The 21,600-nt window shown below is 36.8% G+C and overlaps 1 protein-coding gene across 8 annotated transcripts in view; it reads right to left on the bottom strand.

Moving 5' to 3' along the window:
* PDS5B (PDS5 cohesin associated factor B) overlaps positions 1 to 21,600 on the bottom strand; it is a 202,131-nt gene that overhangs the window by 49,208 nt on the left and 131,323 nt on the right. For all 8 annotated transcript variants that reach the window (XM_047863753.1, XM_047863743.1, XM_047863783.1 and 5 more), the window contains one exon: positions 2,486 to 2,609. In XM_047863753.1, coding sequence (XP_047719709.1) covers positions 2,486 to 2,609 — 124 coding nt within the window. The remainder of the gene's footprint in view (positions 1 to 2,485; positions 2,610 to 21,600) is intronic.

The raw sequence follows: 21,600 nt of genomic DNA, 5'->3' as shown, positions 1-21,600 counted from the left end.
GATTGGGGGTAAAAGTGAGGTATGCAATCCCCGCACTGAAGCAAGTATGAGAAATGTATCTTCTCCATATTCTCTCTTTACTCACTGACAGGCTTACTACCAAGGTTCCAGCGGGACTAAAAAGAGAAGCCATTTGTCAAAAAAAGTCTGTGTGTCTAAACTGTTGATTAGAATGCAATCCAAACACCCAACCGGACATCTTTTCAGGAGCAAGAAATAAACTTTATTATATAGAGTCACATGCATTTTTGTGCATATTTATACCATCAACTATTAAGTGCCACAACTAAGAGAATTATTTTTATTATTCTGATAGAAAACTCAAACATTAATACATATTTTGCCATGACAAAAGAATGAGACTCCTCGTATACCCATGTAGGATAATACCTAAAATGTTTTGTTACAATTTTAAAATAGGGAAATCCCAAGAGTGACTATAGTAGACTATCACTAGCATAAGCAGAGAGGGAAAGGGACAAAATCTATGTGTGTGATTTTGTGTGTGGTGTGTGTGTGTGTGTGTGTGTGTGTGTGTGTGTATTATGTGTATTATGAATAAATACTCTTGAGAAAAGTGTATTAGAAACTGGTAACACTGGTCACCTCTGGGAATGAGAAGTGGGTAGCTGGGGATACGGGGCTGAGATGGAGGAGAAAACTTATTATTTTACTACTTACTATTTGGATTTGTTTTGTATCTTTTGATTTGTAAACAAGTAAATAGATTATTAAAATTTTCAGTGACACTTTTAATAAAGAGTTGATGCTGTCCTCCCATGCTGAACACCAAGAATTCTAGGCTTGAAAAACAATATTAAACTGTTCTTCCCCTAAAATATCAGGTCAATATAAGGTTTCATTTGGCCAAAAGTATATTTAAATGAGTTTACTTCTCGCTATTCTTTTTTTTTTTTAAATTTTTTTTTTTTCAACGTTTATTTATTTTTGGGACAGAGAGAGACAGAGCATGAACGGGAGAGAGGCAGAGAGAGAGGGAGACACAGAATCGGAAACAGGCTCCAGGCTGAGCCATCAGCCCAGAGCCTGACGCGGGGCTCGAACTCACGGACCGCGAGATCGTGACCTGGCTGAAGTCGGACGCTTAACCGACTGCGCTACCCAGGCGCCCCAACTTCTCGCTATTCTTGATGACTTCCCTCAATACTTCCATCGTACACCAAAATGCCAGATTCTTTGTATTATAAATGAAAATCTGATCATGCGGGTTTTTCAATAATGAGTGTGACAATTTTACAAAATAAGGTAATAAAATCATTTCTAAGAAAGCAAAATTAATAGACCCTGGATTAACAGTAATCTCATAAAGGCCAGATACCTCTATGAAACCTTTTCTCAGAAGGTAGCCAACCTATACATTATAGCAGAAGGATCACAGGTTAGGTTATGGTAAAGATAAAATAAAATATCAGAGAAAAAAATAAATAAAATACCAGATATATAATATCAAAATGAAAATAAAAGTACATAACAAATTCAAGTTATTATTAACGTTATCTTGCTCTTTATCACCATTGAAAGGAATAGAAAGGAGACTAATCAAGAAAAACAAAAGCTTTCTAAATCAACATGAATTCATTAAAGTCATTCTCATATATAAAAACAGACTACAAAAAATGCCTCCACCCCAAAAGGCACAAAATTAAAAATAAATTATTTGCTATATACAGCAAAGACAATGTTTGATAAAGACAACTACTTTTCTTCCTTGTTCAGGTCTTTAGCATTATACATGAAGATTTGAAAAGGTTACCATAAATGTTTCAAAACAGGGATAACAAGTCAAAGTTTTTATGGTGAAGTAGCTTCAGCATACTTTCCAAACTGCTTTGATTTCATTCAAGGTTCCTGCACTATGTAAAAATGCTAAATATATAGTAAGAATACTAAAGATAGCCCCAGATTATAGTAGATTAAAATAAAATGCAATGCTTAGAAAGGGAAATAGTAATTTCTATTTAATAAAATAGAAAAAATAATATGAAATATGTATTTAAAAAACAATTTAATCTGTATAAAATTAGGTCAGTGATTATCTAAGTATAAATCTATTTGTACTTTATATTACCAATTAGAATTGACAAAACTCCACAAACTTCAGCAGTATCTCGTAAACAGAACTCTAATTTTTAAACCTATAAACTGACAGAATAATCACTACTGATTATCACTAAGTATGATTTTATATAGTTACTTATTAATGAAAAAGCTTCCTAATATTAAATGTATAATACCAAAAATTACGATATAATTGTTTGATTTCTGAATTTAAGTTAGTACTAAACATCTAAATAATCAGATATTTTCATATTTTAACCACTCATCAATATTGATTATACTGATTCAAATCCTGAAAACATACTATAAAATGATGCATCTCCAAATGTGAACATTCTATAAAATCATTAATATGTGTTTTTTAACTATAATATATGAAACAAAAAAAAAATTTTTTTCTCTTTACCTCAAATATCTGTGCAAACTGGGTCTCTTTACTAGAAAATATCGCATGGATACAATGAATGGCGTATTTGGCTTGACGGGGGGGTCCTTTTTTAGATTTGTGATGTAAAACAGGAAGCAAAGCTCTAAAGAAAACAAAAAATGGAATTAAAGAAAAACAGTAAACCAGAAAAATCAGCAAGACTCCACTAGATACTTTACCATTTGTATTTTTTAAGTAATGTTTTGTAAGAACAAAAAAATCTTTTTGAACTCATTTTTAACTGTCTCTAATTCTGCTTTATAAACATCTATATTAAAAATACAGTCCAAATACAAGAGTTTTTTTCTTTTTACTTAACAATTCTAAATACAAACATGGATGGCGACCCATTTCTTCTTAATGTCATTCCCATTAGCTTCTTTTCTTTTATTCTCACAGCTATCACTCCTGCTAAATTGTTGCCACCTTATACAACATATAAGACCACTATAATGGGACCTAAACTTTTTCAAGTCCCTTTCTTCTTCTGATTCATTTTTCATTTTATACCAGGACAACCTACATAACAGGAAATCGGATTATAAAACCTATACAAACTAAGTATTTACTATGTGCTGGGCACTATTAAAAGTCCCAAAATGCTTGCCTTCATGCTACCAGCATATTTTGGACAAGACAAACAATAATACATAAAATAGCAAAATATGTGTTACGTCAAGTTGGGGTAACTTCTGTGGAGGAAAAAAAGGAAAAGAAAGAAGACAGGATAGGGAGTGGGGAGAGGTGTGTGAGTATTATAATTTGAAAGAGGGTGGTTACAGAAGACCCTGCAGATAAAGTAACATTTGAGCAGAGTTCTGGAGTAAGTCATGTAGCTGGAAGAAGGTTCAAGTATCATATCATTACACAACACAAAAACTTAGAAAGAATAATGAATAAAGCAAGATCTCTTAGCTCAACTATTCAAACATCTCACAGTGAAAGCAACTTCTGAATCTACCTCCTTGCTCAATACCAACGCAGGGCCCAAATACTAAGAATTCATAGATACAATAATTCATCAACAGTAATAGAGTATCACAAAAGACATCAACAGTAAAATATAATAAAAAGACAAGTGATAAATTGAGGGGAAATTCTACATTTTGTTTCACAAAGGGTTAATATCCTTAATGTAAGGATCGTCTACAAATATAGAATGAAATGACAAGCAATATCATGGACAAATGGGCTGGACATAAAATAAAGTTTTTCAAAAGTAGATATACAGGGGCACCTGGGTGGCTCAGTAGTTAAGCATCTGACTTCAGGTCAGATCATGATCTGAGAGAGTTCGAACCACGCATCGGGCTCTGTGCTGACAGCTCAGAGCCTAGAGCCTGCTTTGGATTCTGTGTCTCCCTCTCTTGGTCCCTCCCCAACTCACGTGTGTGTTGTCTCTCTCTCTCTCTCTCTCCCCCTCCCAAAAATAAATATTAAGATAAGTAGATATTTATGTGTGATAGAGATGTGTGAAAAGACGTTTACTTTCACTCATTTACAAACAATTAAAAACATACAAATTAAAAGTTCACATGATGAGGGCATATCTGAAATGGGATTCTCTCCTACTTCAAACAAGCAGAAAACAGATAAACATGTTAAAGGTTTTGGACACAGGACAACAGGCGGCATATGACTGTAATCCCTAAAAGATGGAAAATAAACTACAAGAGGCCTACATCTATCCTCACTTACTGCCTGCAAGGCTCCAGACTGCCATGTAAGGAGAAGTAACCCAGTAAGAATCTGGTGGTAGCATGGAGTTGAGGGAGACGGAGATGGGAGTTGAAGCAGCTATAATTTCTAGGGCAGAGTTCCACAGAGGAGTGAGCTACAAAGACAGCAAGAGAGCTTGAATTCTGGAGATCCACAGAGGGGTGTCGCAAGTCACTGACTGAATAATAATCAGTGCCATGCATGAGGAAGAAAAAAACTACCTGAGACCAGGAAAAGAACACTGGAAAGCAATAAACCAAGAAATTCCCTAACGCACCTGGGGCTGCTAGTAATTCAGGTCTCCACCAGCCACAGTGGAAAGACCTTGTAATACATAACGAGGAAAACAAATTCATCAATAGAAATAGTCCCAGAAATAGCACAGGTGACAAAATTAGCAAAGACATAAACAGCTGTTATCAAGATGCTCCATATGCCCAAGAAAACATGAACATGAGGACAGAAATGAAACACATAAAGAAGACCCAAATGCAACTACTATGAAAAATACAAAACCTGTAATGAAAAATATACCAATAGGATCTAAAGTAGATTATATGTTACAGAAGAAAACATCAGTGAACTTGAAGACATAGCAATAGCAACTATGCAAAATAAAACCAGAGGGAAACAAGGACAGGGAAAAAAAGAAAAGAACAGAGCATCAGTGACCTGTAAGACAGTATCAAGTAGTCAAAAATACATGCAACTGGAGTCCTAGAAAACAAAGAGGTGAGGAGGGGTGAACAGAAAAAAATATCTGAAGAGATAGTTGCCACAATTTTTCCAAATCTGATGGGAAAAAGACCCATAGTCCCACAAATCTCAATAAGCTGCAAGGAGAAGAAGCATAAAGTAAATCATTCCAAGACATGCCATTATCAATTTGGTAAAAACAGTGGTAAAGAAAAGAAATCCTAAAAATAGTCTGAAAAAAAATAGACATTACATATGCAAAAACAATATATACAGAGGAATACTTCTCATCAAAAACTATGCAATCCAGAAAATAATGCAGTGACATCTTTTAGGTACTAAATGAAAATAAACTGCCAATCTAGAATTCTACTGAGAAAAAATACCTTTCAAGAATGAAGGCAAAATAAAGGTTTTTTTCAGAGAAAGAAAAGCTGAGATAATGAATTACAAGCAGAACTATACGATAAGAAATAAAGTTATTCTAGAAGAAAAATGATACCAGATGAAAATACAGATATCTAAAAAATGAAGAGTGACAGAAATGGTAAATGTGTGTGTACCAATAAATCTATCACTGTTAATCCAAGACTTATCAAACTGTTTAGAGCAAAAATATCAACACATTGTAGAATTTATAACATATTCAGAAACAAAATATGCCAACAAAAGCTTAGAGGGGGAAGGCATGGAGATATACTGTTGCAAAGCTTTTATAATATACATTAAGTGATATAATTTTATTTGAATGTAGATTATCTCCAGTAGTGAAGATAGCAAAACAAAACAAATGAGCAAAGGAAGAAAAGAGAGAGACAAACCAAGAAACAAGAAACAGACTCCTAACTATAGAGAACAAACTGATGGGTTAAATAAGGTGACAGGGATTAAGGAGAGCACTTGTGGTGCTGAGCACTGTTGCATGGAGGTGCTGAAGCAGTATACTGCACACCTGAAACTAACATTACACTGTATGTTAACTGGAATTTAAATACTTTAAAAAACAATTAAAAATAAAATAAATACTCAGTTAATCCCAAGGAGGGCAGAAATAGAGGGAAAGGAGAAACGAGAAAAGACAAAACAAAAATAAAGATGGCAGCTTAAATCTAACTATATCAATAATTACACTAACCATAATGGTCTAAATATTCCAACCAAAAGACAGTTTGTCAAACTGGATTAAAACAACCAAAACCAAAACAAACCAACAAAAATGTAACTAAAGAAAGACTAACCTGTAGGATATTTAAAAGAACCTCATTTTAAATATCAAGTCCCACAAAGATTTAAAGTTAAAAAAAAAAAAAAGGCAAACAACATGACTTGCAAACACTGATAAAAAAAAAAGTAGAAAGTAGAAGTGGTTATGCTACTCTCAGACAATAACTGCAGAACAAGGACGATGACCAGGAAAAAGAGACACAATCATAACAACACAGACTTGACAAGGCTGTGGGGAATCAGGTACATTTGTATACTGCTGGTGAGAATGCAAAACGTTATAGCCACCATGGAGGGAAATGTAGCAAAATCTAGCAAAATTATATATGCATTTACTCTGATAAAAAGCACAAATAATTACTTAAATATGGAATAACTATCAGTATGTATCAAAAGACAAAAACAAGGTGGAGGAAAGTGTGTACAGCGTACTTTATCATTTATCTGTCAAAGGGGGCATATGAATACACATACATATACACACTGAAACACACCCAGACAGACATGCATAGAGGACTTTTTTTTTTCCAAGTTTATCTAAAGGTAAAAAGGAATAGGTAGACAGATGAGAAACTGAAGCTAGACTTCTTGAAATATATTTTGCTTTCAGAACTCTCTTCAAAACCAGTGAATATTTCATATAACTTAAAAATTTGGGGCGCCTGGGTGGCGCAGTCGGTTAAGCGTCCGACTTCAGCCAGGTCACGATCTCGCAGTCCGTGAGTTCGAGCCCCGCGTCGGGCTCTGGGCTGATGGCTCAGAGCCTGGAGCCTGTTTCCGATTCTGTGTCTCCCTCTCTCTCTGCCCCTCCCCCGTTCATGCTCTGTCTCTCTCTGTCCCAAAAATAAATAAACGTTGAAAAAAAAAATTTTTTAAATAAAAAAAAATAAAATAAAATAAAATAAATTAAATTAAATTTTAGGAGTTCCTTGCTGGCTCAATCAGTAAAGCATACAACTCAGGGTTGTGAGTTCGAGCCCTACGTTGGACACGAAGCCTACTTAAAATTAAAAGATATTTTTTAAATTTTATTTTAAAAGAGCAAACTTAAAAAAAAAAATAAAACAAACAGGACCACCTGGGTGGCTCAGTCAGTTAAGCGTCCAACTTTTGCTCAGGTCACGATCTTACCTTCAGTTTAAGTCCTGCATCAGGCTCTGTACTGAAAGCTCCGAGCCTGGGGCCTGCTTCCGAATCTATGTCTCCCTCTCTCTCTGCCTTGTCCCACCCCTCACTCTTTCTCTCTCTCAAAAATAAACATTAAAAAAAGTAATAAAATAAAGCAAATGAACAAAAGTATGTATCCATTTGGTGGCATAACTACACAAAAAAGAATCATTTTAAGTAACTGTGAAATAGAGAAATTTGACTGTAAATCCCTAATGTGATACATACCTTAAAGATAACAAGTCAACAAACTTAACTCTTTAGGAGTAACATTGGTAGTGCTACTGCCATTTCTGAGACTGTCAGGTATTTAATACGGCATAATTCAAATGAGTTAATATGTAATACCATGATTTTATCATCCTGTGTTATCTAAGTTGGGGAAAAAGAGATACAAATGTAAAATTGAAGAGATTCTGTAAAAATACTGTGGCCCTGAGTTAGAACTGGAATAATCAATATAAACACACAATGCATTTTATCTTCCAGAAAGACATTCTTTTTTTTTTTTTTTTTTTTGCTGTGTCCACTGAATTGTCTTAAAAAATGACCCACACACTAGGCATTAGTACCCACAAGACTCACGTTATGATCATCTTAATAACATTCCCATTAAAAAGAACCAGGGCTCTTTAGAGAAATGACTGATTTCAGGTGTGGGACATGTAGAAGATGGGCCTGGAACAAATTGTCACATCGGAATTGTTAAGAAACTACAGAGATTAGTGGAGCTGTTCAAAGGGACTCAAAGGCCAACTTAAATAGGCTCCTGGATATAGATGGGGCAATATGAGCATCAGTGACAAATCGTCAATTTGTCAAATATGTGTAAATTCATGGGTTTATAATGGTTATTTTAAAAAGACAACAACAGTTAATTCGTCACATTTGAAGGAGGCTAGTAAAATCACTATTTTGAACACCGTTCAGTAACTTAAAAAAAACGAAGCATTTAACCTGCCTTTCCTGAACAGATGTAACATTGGGGAACCAGAGAATAGATGAGAAGTTCCTCTTTACGAAAGTATTCAGCTAGTAACTGAAGAAGGAATGACAGAACATCACCTCTGATCACTAAGCAACAACCGACAGAGGGGCATACCACCATCTATAAAGTGGTCCTCTGACAACAAAAAAGTTGACTGGAATCCTATCAGGCCTCTGGATTTAACTATAACCTTACAGAAAATATAAGAAACCCATTAAAATATGCCAAAGGCATACAATTAGCAAAAATCGGTCTATGTGAAACTCTGCAAGAGAAACCTGGTTTATCAAACACAAAGAAAGAAATGAGGCACTTTAATAAATGCATCTACAAATAGCATTATGGATCTTGATTTTTAAAAAGTTACTATTTTTGAGAAAATTAATTGGATATTAACATTAAGCAACTAATGTCACCTATGTTTGTGAGAAAGGTATTATGTTTATTTTTAAGAGCTCTTATCTCTTAGAGATACTTAGATGTATAGATAAAATGATATATTTAGTCTGGGGTTTGCTTTCAGATATAAGGGGAACAGGGGAAGTAGAATTATAAATTACAGTAAAGTGGCTGTAAGTTATTCATATATAAGCCAGTTGTTGGATACATAGGAGTTTATTGTAATTGTCTATCTACTTCTCTATATGTTTGAAAATTTCAGGAGTAAAATGTTTCAGAGTCTCACCAAACTATCCTTTTAGTCTATGGTTTGAAGTTCTTTATGAAATGAAAAATTATTACTTTCTGGTAACTTCAGTAACTAAACTCCCCAGATAAGACCCATCATATCATAGATCAGACTTTCCAATACCAACATCCATAAATACCTTTTCTTAGTAATCAAGAGAAAATTACATGTCACATAGAAGTAAAAAAGCAATTTGGGCTGGAATTTTTGAAGACAGAATGAGAAATTTTAAGCTCATCCAATGTTTTGCATATTCATTTAAACAGAAAACAGAAAAAAATAAACAGAACAGAAATAAATCAAAACAAAGAAAAAAAAACTTTCAAGAATTCTGAACTACTAGGCAGTCTTAGAAGTCAGTGAAATGTAAATGAAACAACTATCTTCTGATTGCTTTTTCTAAGTTCCTGTTAAAAGAAATCCTTTACTCCCTTGTTAAATTGATTTTCTTCTTTCCAATTCAAGGGTTTTTTTCCTCCCGATAATAATCACACACATGCAGAAAATGCAAAAACTGAAAAATACATTAATACCACTAAAAAAAAAAAAAAACCTTGACTTTCGGCAAGATGGCGGCTTAGGAGGACGCTGGGCTCACCGCACGTCCTGCTGATCACTTAGATTCCATCTACACCTGCCTAAATAACCCAGAAAACAACAGAGGATTAGCAGAATGGAGTCGCCGGAGCCAAACGCAGACGAGAGGCCCACGGAAGAGGGTAGGAAGGGCGGCGAGGCGGTGCGCGCTCCACGGACTGGCGGGAGGGAGCCGGGGCGGAGGGGCGGCTCGCCGGCCAAGCAGAGCCCCCGAGTCTGGCTTGCAAAAGCGGAGGGGCCGGGCGGACTGTGTTCCGACAGCAAGCGCGACTTAGCGTCTGGGAGGTCATAAGTTAACAGCTCTGCTCGGAAAGCGGGAAGGCTGGAGGACAAAGGGAGGGAGAGCTGCTGAGCCCCCTGACAACAGAGCTCAGTTTGGTGGGGAACAAAGGCGCTCGCCAGCGCCATCTCCCCCGCCCATCCCCCAGCCGAAATCCCAAAGAGAACCGGTTCCTGCCAGGGAACTTGCTCGCTCCGCGCAAACACCCAACTCTGCGCTTCTGCGGAGCCAAACCTCCCGCAGCGGATCTGACTCCCTCCCGACGCCACAGGGCCCCTCCTGAAGTGGATCACCTAAGGAGAAGCGATCTAGGCCTGCCCCTCCTGCCCCCGTGCACCTTGCCTACCCACCCCAGCTAATACGCCAGATCCCCAGCATCACAAGCCTGGCAGGGTGCAAGTAGCCCAGACGAGCCACACCACCCCACAGTGAATCCCACCGCTAGGAGAGGGGAAGAGAAGGCACACACCAGCCTGACTGTGGCCCCAGCGGTGGGCTGGGGGCAGACATCAGGTCTGACTGCGGCCCCGCCCACCAACTCCAGTTATACACCACAGCACAGGGGAAGTGCCCTGCAGGTCCTCACCACGCCAGGGACTATCCAAAATGACCAAGCGGAAGAATTCCCCTCAGAAGAATCTCCAGGAAATAACAACAGCTAATGAGCTGATCAAAAAGGATTTAAATAATATAACAGAAAGTGAATTTAGAATAATAGTCATAAAATTAATCGCTGGGCTTGAAAACAGTATACAGGACAGCAGAGAATCTCTTGCTACAGAGATCAAGGGACTAAGGAACAGTCACGAGGAGCTGAAAAATGCTTTAAACGAAATGCATAACAAAATGGAAACCACCACGGCTCGGATGGAAGAGGCAGAGGAGAGAATAGGTGAACTAGAAGATAAAGTTATGGAAAAAGAGGAAGCTGAGAAAAAGAGAGATAAAAAAATCCAGGAGTATGAGGGGAAAATTAGAGAACTAAGTGATGCACTAAAGAGAAATAATATACGCATAATTGGTATCCCAGAGGAGGAAGAGAGAGGGAAAGGTGCTGAAGGGGTACTTGAAGAAATAATAGCTGAGAACTTCCCTGAACTGGGGAAGGAAAAAGGCATTGAAATCCAAGAGGCACAGAGAACTCCCTTCAGACGTAACTTGAATCGATCTTCTGCACGACATATCATAGTGAAACTGGCAAAATACAAGGATAAAGAGAAAATTCTGAAAGCAGCAAGGGGTAAACGTGCCCTCACATATAAAGGGAGACCTATAAGACTCGTGACTGATCTCGCTTTTGAAACTTGGCAGGCCAGAAAGAATTGGCACGAGATTTTCAGGGTGCTAGACAGAAAAAATATGCAGCCGAGAATCCTTTATCCAGCAAGTCTGTCATTTAGAATAGAAGGAGAGATAAAGGTCTTCCCGAACAAACAAAAACTGAAGGAATTTGTCACCACTAAACCAGCCCTACAAGAGATCCTAAGGGGGACCCTGTGAGACAAAGTCCCAGAGACATCACTACAAGCATAAAACATACAGACATCACAATGACTCTAAACCCGTATTTTTCTATAATAACACTGAATGTAAATGGATTAAATGCGCCAACCAAAAGACATAGGGTATCAGAATGGATAAAAAAACAAGACCCATCTATTTGCTGTCTACAAGAGACTCATTTTAGACCTGAGGACACCTTTAGATTGAGAGTGAGGGGATGGAGAACTATTTATCATGCTACTGGAAGCCAAAAAAAAGCTGGAGTAGCCATACTTATATCAGACAAACTAGACTTTAAATTAAAGGCTGTAACAAGAGATGAAGAAGGACATTATATAATAGTTACAGGGTCTATCCATCAGGAAGAGCTAACAATTATAAATGTCTATGCGCCGAACACCAGAGCCCCCAAATATATAAAACAATTACTCATAAACCTAAGCAACCTTATTGATAAGAATGTGGTAATTGCAGGGGACTTTAACACCCCACTTACAGAAATGGATAGATCATCTAGACACACGGTCAATAAAGAAACAAGGGCCCTGAATGACACATTGGATCAGATGGACTTGACAGATATATTTAGAACTCTGCATCCCAAAGCAACAGAATATACTTTCTTCTCGAGTGCACATGGAACATTCTCCAAGATAGATCATATACTGGGTCACAAAACAGCCCTTCATAAGTTTACAAGAATTGAAATTATACCATGCTTACTTTCAGACCACAATGCTATGAAGCTTGAAATCAACCACAGAAAAAAGTCTGGAAAACCTCCAAAAGCATGGAGGTTAAAGAACACCCTACTAACGAATGAGTGGGTCAACCAGGCAATTAGAGAAGAAATTAAAAAATATATGGAAACAAACGAAAATGAAAATACAACAATCCAAACGCTTTGGGACGCAGCGAAGGCAGTCCTGAGAGGAAAATACATTGCCATCCAGTCCTATCTCAAGAAACAAGAAAAATCCCAAATACAAACTCTAACAGCACACCTAAAGGAACTAGAGGCAGAACAGCAAAGGCAGCCTAAACCTAGCAGAAGAAGAGAAATAATAAAGATCAGAGCAGAAATAAACAATATAGAAACTAAAAAAACTGTAGAGCAGATCAACGAAACCAAGAGTTGGTTTTTTGAAAAAATAAACAAAATTGACAAACCTCTAGCCAGGCTTCTCAAAAAGAAAAGGGAGATGACCCAAATAGATAAAATCATGAATGAAAATGGAATTATTACAACCAATCCCTCAGAGATACAAGCAATTATCAGGGAATACTATGAAAAATTATATGCCAACAAACTGGACAACCTGGAAGAAATGGACAAACTCCTGAACACCCACACGCTTCCAAAACTCAATCAGGAGGAAATAGAAAGCTTGAACAGACCCATAACCAGCGAAGAAATTGAATCGGTTATCAAAAATCTCCCAACAAATAAGAGTCCAGGACCAGATGGCTTCCCAGGGGAGTTCTACCAGACGTTTAAAGCAGAGATAATACCTATCCTTCTCAAGCTATTCCAAGAAATAGAAAGGGAAGGAAAACTTCCAGACTCATTCTATGAAGCCAGTATTACTTTGATTCCTAAACCAGACAGAGACCCAGTAAAAAAAGAGAACTACAGGCCAATATCCCTGATGAATATGGACGCAAAAATTCTCAATAAGATACTAGCAAATCGAATTCAACGGCATATAAAAAGAATTATTCACCATGATCAAGTGGGATTCATTCCTGGGATGCAGGGCTGGTTCAACATTCGCAAATCAATCAACGTGATACATCACATTAACAAAAAAAAAGAGAAGAACCATATGATCCTGTCAATCGATGCAGAAAAGGCCTTCGACAAAATCCAGCACCCTTTCTTAATAAAAACCCTTGAGAAAGTCGGGATAGAAGGAACATACTTAAAGATCATAAAAGCCATTTATGAAAAGCCCACAGCTAACATCATCCTCAACGGGGAAAAACTGAGAGCTTTTTCCCTGAGATCAGGAACACGACAAGGATGCCCACTCTCACCGCTGTTGTTTAACATAGTGCTGGAAGTTCTAGCATCAGCAATCAGACAACAAAAGGAAATCAAAGGCATCAAAATTGGCAAAGATGAAGTCAAGCTTTCGCTTTTTGCAGATGACATGATATTATACATGGAAAATCCGATAGACTCCACCAAAAGTCTGCTAGAACTGATACAGGAATTCAGCAAAGTTGCAGGATACAAAATCAATGTACAGAAATCAATTGCATTCTTATACACTAACAATGAAGCAACAGAAAGACAAATAAAGAAACTGATCCCATTCACAATTGCACCAAGAAGCATAAAATACCTAGGAATAAATCTAACCAAAGATGTAAAGGATCTGTATGCTGAAAATTATAGAAAGCTTATGAAGGAAATTGAAGAAGATTTAAAGAAATGGAAAGACATTCCCTGCTCATGGATTGGAAAAATAAATATTGTCAAAATGTCAATACTACCCAAAGCTATCTACACATTCAATGCAATCCCAATCAAAATTGCACCAGCATTCTTCTCGAAACTAGAACAAGCAATCCTAAAATTCATATGGAACCACAAAAGGCCCCGAATAGCCAAAGGAATTTTGAAGAAGAAGACCAAAGCAGGAGGCATCACAATCCCAGACTTTAGCCTCTACTACAAAGCTGTCATCATCAAGACAGCATGGTATTGGCACCAGAACAGACACACAGACCAATGGAATAGAATAGAAACCCCAGAACTAGACCCACAAACGTATGGCCAACTCATCTTTGACAAAGCAGGAAAGAACATCCAATGGAAAAAAGACAGCCTCTTTAACAAATGGTGCTGGGAGAATTGGACAGCAACATGCAGAAGGTTGAAACTAGACCACTTTCTCACACCATTCACAAAAATAAACTCAAAATGGATAAAGGACCTAAATGTGAGACAAGAAACCATCAAAACCTTAGAGGAGAAAGCAGGAAAAGACCTCTCTGACCTCAGCCGTAGCAATCTCTTACTCGACACATCCCCAAAGGCAAGGGAATTAAAAGCAAAAGTGAATTACTGGGACCTTATGAAGATAAAAAGCTTCTGCACAGCAAAGGAAACAACCAACAAAACTAAAAGGCAACCAACGGAATGGGAAAAGATATTCGCAAATGACATATCGGACAAAGGGCTAGTATCCAAAATCTATAAAGAGCTCACCAAACTCCACACCCGAAAAACAAATAACCCAGTGAAGAAATGGGCAGAAAACATGAATAGACACTTCTCTAAAGAAGACATCCGGATGGCCAACAGGCACATGAAAAGATGTTCAGCGTCGCTCCTTATCAGGGAAATACAAATCAAAACCACACTCAGGTATCACCTCACGCCAGTCAGAGTGGCCAAAATGAACAAATCAGGAGACTATAGATGCTGGAGAGGATGTGGAGAAACGGGAACCCTCTTGCACCGTTGGTGGGAATGCAAATTGGTGCAGCCACTCTGGAAAGCAGTGTGGAGGTTCCTCAGAAAATTAAAAATAGACCTACCCTATGACCCAGCAATAGCACTGCTAGGAATTTATCCAAGGGATACAGGAGTACTGATGCATAGGGCCACTTGTACCCCAATGTTTATAGCAGCACTCTCAACAATAGCCAAATTATGGAAAGAGCCTAAATGTCCATCAACTGATGAATGGATAAAGAAATTGTGGTTTATATACACAATGGAATATTACGTGGCAATGAGAAAAAATGAAATATGGCCTTTTGTAGCAACGTGGATGGAACTGGAGAGTGTGATGCTAAGTGAAATAAGCCATACAGAGAAAGACAGATACCATATGGTTTCACTCTTATGTGGATCCTGAGAAACTTACCAGGAACCCATGGGGGAGGGGAAGGAAAAAAAAAAAAAAAAGAGGTTAGAGTGGGAGACAGCCAAAGCATAAGAGACTGTTAAAAACCGAGAACTGAGGGTTGATGGAGGGTGGGAGGGAGGGGAGGGTGGGTGATGGGTATTGAGGAGGGCACCTTTTGGGATGAGCACTGGGTGTTGTATGGAAACCAATTTGTCAATAAATTTCATAAAAAAAAAAAAAAAAAAAAAAAAAAAAAACCTCAAAATTCTACTACTCTGAAATAATTACTGCTAACATTTGGTTAACAATTCTAAAATTTCTCTATACATACATACATATATTTAAGTAAACCAGGGTACAAACTACATAGTATTTGGAAACATTTTTTTCACCAATAATGCTGTAGAGAACTTCCTATATCAAGTATAGCTAAACACTAATTTTAATGCTCATATATATCTTTAGCAGATAGATATTATACCACAACTAGTCTAACCAATCCCCTACTGATGAACATTTAGATGTTTTGGTTTTTCTTTTTTAGTCTTAACAACAAAAGCACCAACATCCTTATTCTAGTTATTTATGCACTGTTTCTGAGCTTTAAGATTTAAGCCTACCCTATAATCTGCTCTGAGACCCTGGTGCTATAAATCAGAAATTGTATTTCCTAGATTCCTTCAAGAGTTGCCTTCCTGTTGGATTCTTCCAATAAGAGACACTATAGCTTCTTCAGGCATCTTGTGCAGTAGCTCTGCCATACCCCCCCCCACCCCCCCCCCACCCCCCCCCCCCCCCAGCAACAACTAGGACACTCCTACTGTGACAGCTGGTTGGCTGTGCCAATACTGACAGGGCTCTTCCATCCAATGGCCAGCCCTAGGGGTCATAGCTGCTTCCAGCAGTTCATAGTCCTTGGGTTACCAAAACAACCTGCTCTTTCATCCTTCAAACATCTGTATTAATTAATGTACATTTAAAATACCTTGTGTGGTTTCTGTTCCTCTGACTCAACCCTGACCCATAGTATCATTAGGTAGGTATCTTTTCTAATTATCTCTGAAATAAGTTCCTGAAAATAACACTGCAGAGTTGGAAGACTACAAGCACACATTTTAAGTTGGTATGTATTACCACATTACCAACCCAGAAAAGCTGAATCATTTATAATTCAATCAAGAGACATCACTGGAATGCCAGCTAATCCTGGTGTTTTTATTTGTTTTTGCCTCAATTACTATTAGTAGGCATAAATGTCTTTTCTTGATTTGAGGGGCTAGAAGGCTTTCCTGTTTGTGAATTTCCTGTTCATTCCCTTTGCCAGTATTCTACTGTGAAACCTGTTTGTTATATTTTTAAGAGTCTTTATACGTTACAGATATTAACCTTTTCAAAGTTATACATACTGAAAATAGTTTCCAAGCATACTATTTGTATTTCTAACTTACTTCATGATTTCTGCTTTTGTCTAAATGGTATTCTTCCTCACTAAAATATAAGGACAGAGTCTGTTCATCAACAAAACTTTATACACACTTCAGTACCTTATACACAGTAGAGTCTCTATAAATATTTTTCAACAAATGGATATTTAATAATATAATCCATCAGTATTTCATCTTATGATCTGGCATCAGTATCCCTTCACCCACCAAAAAAAAAAAAAAAAAAAAAAGGAATTACAAAACTGTTCTGGTTACCAGTACTTTTATTGATTCATTTTATACATTTAAAATCTTAGATAAATCTTTAACTCATTTCAAATATATGTAAAATCAAGATAAGCAGTTTACATTGATTTTTCTTTTCAAAACAGCTTGCCAATAATTTACTGGGCAATCTAACTTTTCCTGATTTTTTTGTTAAATATTATACTTCTCCACTCAGTATTTATAAGGCTGCAAATTTCTTGTGTTACCCCTAGGTCTTCTGATTTTTATTCCTATAATATTCTCAAAATGGTTGTTAGTGTTATATGGGATTTTGGCTTATATTGGCTATCTTGGTTTTGGTAATTTTTCAGTTGATTCACAGATTTTCCATGAAATACAATAACTCTATCTCCTCCAACACTTGTACTTCTTAAATTTATTTTTTAATGTAATTATATTGGCTAATGCTTCTGAAACAATGTTAAATCATGGCAGAGATAGTGTATTTTCTTCATTTTGTTCCTAATTTTACTGTGAATGCTTCTGATGTGTACTATATGATGACACCTATTTTTGGTCTGAGACACATTTATTATGTTATGAAGGCATTTAATCCTAATTTATTAGGTTTAATTAGAAATAGACTCCTTTAGCATTCTAATCCTTGTCACATCAATGTGACCTACTGTGTGCCTTTTCCCTTATACTCAATTATATAATAAATTGTAACATGAATATTAGGCCTATCAATACCAATCCTCTTTGTATTCCTGAAAGTAATCACATCTGACCATAATATATTTTTGTTTTACTGTAGTCAACTCTCTTTTTTCTAAAATTTTACTTAAACTTTTTGCAGCAATATTAGTAAGCTCTGTTTGAAGTTTTCTTTTGAGGGAATATCTGTTAACTAGTTTTAGCACTCCTGCTGGTTATCTTGGCTTTACAAGTAATCTGAATGTTTGTTTGGTTTTTTTTGTCATGCTCTAAACAACTTAAAAAAATTAGAATCCTTGGTTTCTTACAGATGTGAAATAATACTTTCTTTAACATGTAACTTTTACTGGCACGTTTTATTAGAGGATACTTTTCACCATTTTTTTAATTATCATAGCCTAATTAGGTTTTTTCTTCTTCTTCGAGCCAATTTTATTTATTTATATTTTCCTTAAAAAAAAAATCAGGTTTTCCAATATTTAAAACATAGATATAGGCACATCTAAAATTTAAACACTGAGGGGCGCCTGGGTGGCTCAGTCAGTTGGGCGTCCGACTTCGGCTCAGGTCATGATCTCGCAGTTTGTGAGTTCGAGCCCTACATCGGGCTCTGTGCTGCCAGCTCAGAGCCTGGAGCCTGCTTCACATTCTGTGTTCCCCTCTCTCTCTGCCTCTCCCTTGCTCACTCTCTGTTTCTCAATAATAAATAAACGTTAAAAAAAGATTTTTAATTTAAACACTAAAAGTAAAATGATGAGAAAAAAACAAATCAGATACGCCAACAAAAACAAAAGGTAGAATTAGGAGCTTAAGCAAAACTGAATGCAAAGGGGAAGAGTATATACCTTGGTAGGCAGAGTTCATAATATAAAAGGGGTTATTAATACATTTCCTGAGTCTTTATATCCTAAAGAACATCCTTCACTTGTCCTTAAGCACAACTTGGCTACTTAGGAAATTCTTAGGTTATATTCTTTTTGTCCATAAAATCTCTCTAGTTGTTGAATCATTAACTTCAGAAATCTTAGGTGGTTGAAAGAAATAAGCGAGCCTCTTTATTTTTCCATTGTACATAACACACTTCCTTTTCTTTGCCCTTGATGTTTGTGAAATTACTTCTGTAATCCCTGAAAATTCAGTAAATTCCACCAGGATATTTTCCTAAAACAGGAGTCCTCTTGATATCCAGATTCAAGTAGCCAATCATTCTGAAAAAGTTTACTATTATTTTTTTTTATTATTATTTTCCATTTTCCATCACTCTGTTGTCTTCACCACAAAAACCACTTAGGGCTTTTCACTTTCTGCTATTAAAGAAATTTAACTGCCTTCATTTGTATGCCTACATTTTCACATTCTATGCAATCTCCTCAAGTTCCATTGCTAGCTTACCGATTACATTTTCAAAATTGCTTACTCTGCTCCTTGCTGCTTATACTAAATTATACTTTATAATGCAAGTATGTTCCTGTCTTCTTTACCATTGGTTCTGACACTTCCCTTTTTATATATTTGTTTTGTTTTCTTTTTTTCCAGGTATCATTTGCTGCTGAACTTTTTGGCAGTTTAGAATCACTTAAAATTTTCTTTTTTCCTAGAAAAATTCAATTCTTCCCAACAGTGATTATCAGCTTTCTTTTGAGTACTAAAATATGTGCATCGGTTTCATGTTTGTTAATTTATTTGTACTCTGTTAACTCACCTCTGAGCAACAGAAATTCTCTGGCTCTGCCATTTGAACAAAAAGGCAGGCAGCATCTCCCTGAAGACTGAACATCAGATGCCACTCTTAAAAAATTAATATCAAAGCTCCCAACTCCTTCATCAGCTGGCTAAGTAAGGAGCACGGAGAAGGGAGTGGGGACTAAAGGCAGCAAGTCTCTCATCTCCGCGGAATTTCTCTCCAAGTCTACTGAAACCTGCCAGTGACAAGAACTAGCTCCACCTGGACTATGGCTATATTCCATGCTATAAGGGGACTCTTAGTTTGGGGACAACTGCCTACTCTGGAGGTAAGTCAGACTCCTGACAGACAGGAATCAGAACAGAAACCATAGCAACCATCATTTTTGTTTAGTGGCTGAACACACAATCTTTTATGTGTCTCTAAAGTTGGTAATAAGACGTTTGCTTCAAAATTCTCCTCTAAGCTTTACTTCACCTCTAAGCTTTGCTCCTCCTGCTAAGGAAAATAGGTCAGTCCAAAGAAAAACGGTGTGACCACGAAGTCTCTCCTTTAGTTCTATGACAGCCGAAATTAGGCTTTCCTTATTTCTCTCAAAGCCTGCCCATACCTCAATCTCCTCCTTCTAAATTAACCAACGACAGAACACTTACTATCCATTGCCTTATATGCCTGATTCAGGAATATGGGTATCAACCATCAATGTTCTCACATTCAATTCGGTCTAAATAATCTAGGAGCAATTCTGTCCAATTCTACTTACGATTCATTTCTCTTGTGGTTCCTCTAAATTATTTTGGTGAATTCAAGGGAAGATGCTTTAATCAACACTCAGCTCTATCATTTTTCCTCAAAATCAACTCACCCAATTAATAATTTAAAACATAAAATCTGCATACATATTTTATCTCCTGGAAAACATATTATACTATGAGCTACTTCATCAAGAACAGTGTGTGCACACAGCAGGTATTCAATATCAGTTAATTCTCCTCATGAGAAACATGTGAAATATACTTAGCATATAAATAAAATAATCTTCAAGTTCCGTATTAAAGCAGCATATGTTTTAAAATGACCTTTGCATGTTCTAAAATGTCTACCTTTCAACCTTGCTCTTATATAGTTCTCCCACAAATACATCAATGTTTAAGATATTAAAGATACTAGGAAAGATAGTCAAGAATGAAAATAAAAACCACTAGTGAATAAATCAAACTAAAACTTGCCCAAAACCCTAATTAAGAGAGGAACTGTGCCATTACGGATATGGTACCATAGGCATTCAGAGGCCTAAATTCAAATCCTCCCTCTGTACATTCTAGCTATATGATCTAAAACCATTTACCTCAAGTGAATAACAGATTTCTCATTTGGAAGATTAGGATAATTCCTACACTTTACTGAACTGTTACAAGGTTTAAATGAGATAATACAATAAGTGGGCATTCAGTAAGTGATACAGCATTATATGTACTGTGTGTGTGCATGTGTTTTTCCCCAAACTCTGATCTCTGATCTGTGTTGGAGAATCAGAGCACCATTCCAAAGGAATATTCATGCTCTCCATCCTCTTAAAAATTAAGAAGTCAATTCTAAACAATAAAGTTTCTTACTCCTGCCAAAGAGGATGGGATTATAAAATTCTGGTTATGTTTCAATTACCATGTGAACTAGAATTAAGTTCACATGAACAAAGAATAACAAAAAGTGTACCTGGGATTTTAAGAGCTACCTTTGTCCATTTTCTCTCTGAGGAAATAGGCCACAGGTAATTCTTCAACATGAAGAAGCATGCTACCCCAACCACAACTAATTAGACCAGCAGCTAAGCCAGAAGTAATGAGGCAGATGTAAAGCGAACCACCAATGCCTATGGCAAGATCAGGATGTAAAGCGAACCACCAATGCCTATGGCAAGATCAGGACCAACTGTCAGATACACCCTCCAGGAAGCGGGAGGAGAGATGCATACAGAGAAGTACGGGTCCATACAGAATGAAGACTCATCGTTTTGAGATACCACAGAATCTTGAATATTATCAACCAGCATTAGAGATCCCAAGGATAACAGCACAATTTCCAATTCTTAGAAATACTGAAAACACACACAAAAGTACACTGCTATTAGGATGATTATTCCATGCTTCCCTACGTCAAACAAAGCAGTGCTTCTGAAAGTTTTCAATTCAATACCTTTAATCACAGAGGACGGTGAAGAGTCCTTTCTTTGAAATTTCCCACTAGACCTTAAATTCATGTGAATTGTTTATTCTATGCCATGTCAAGAGAATGTTTTACTAGAAAATTGTTTTC

Source organism: Prionailurus viverrinus, chromosome A1 (genome assembly GCF_022837055.1).
Source record: "Prionailurus viverrinus isolate Anna chromosome A1, UM_Priviv_1.0, whole genome shotgun sequence".
Lineage (NCBI taxonomy): Eukaryota > Metazoa > Chordata > Mammalia > Carnivora > Felidae > Prionailurus > Prionailurus viverrinus.
Note: the sequence above shows the minus strand (reverse complement) of the source record. Positions and strands in the feature narration are given on the sequence as shown.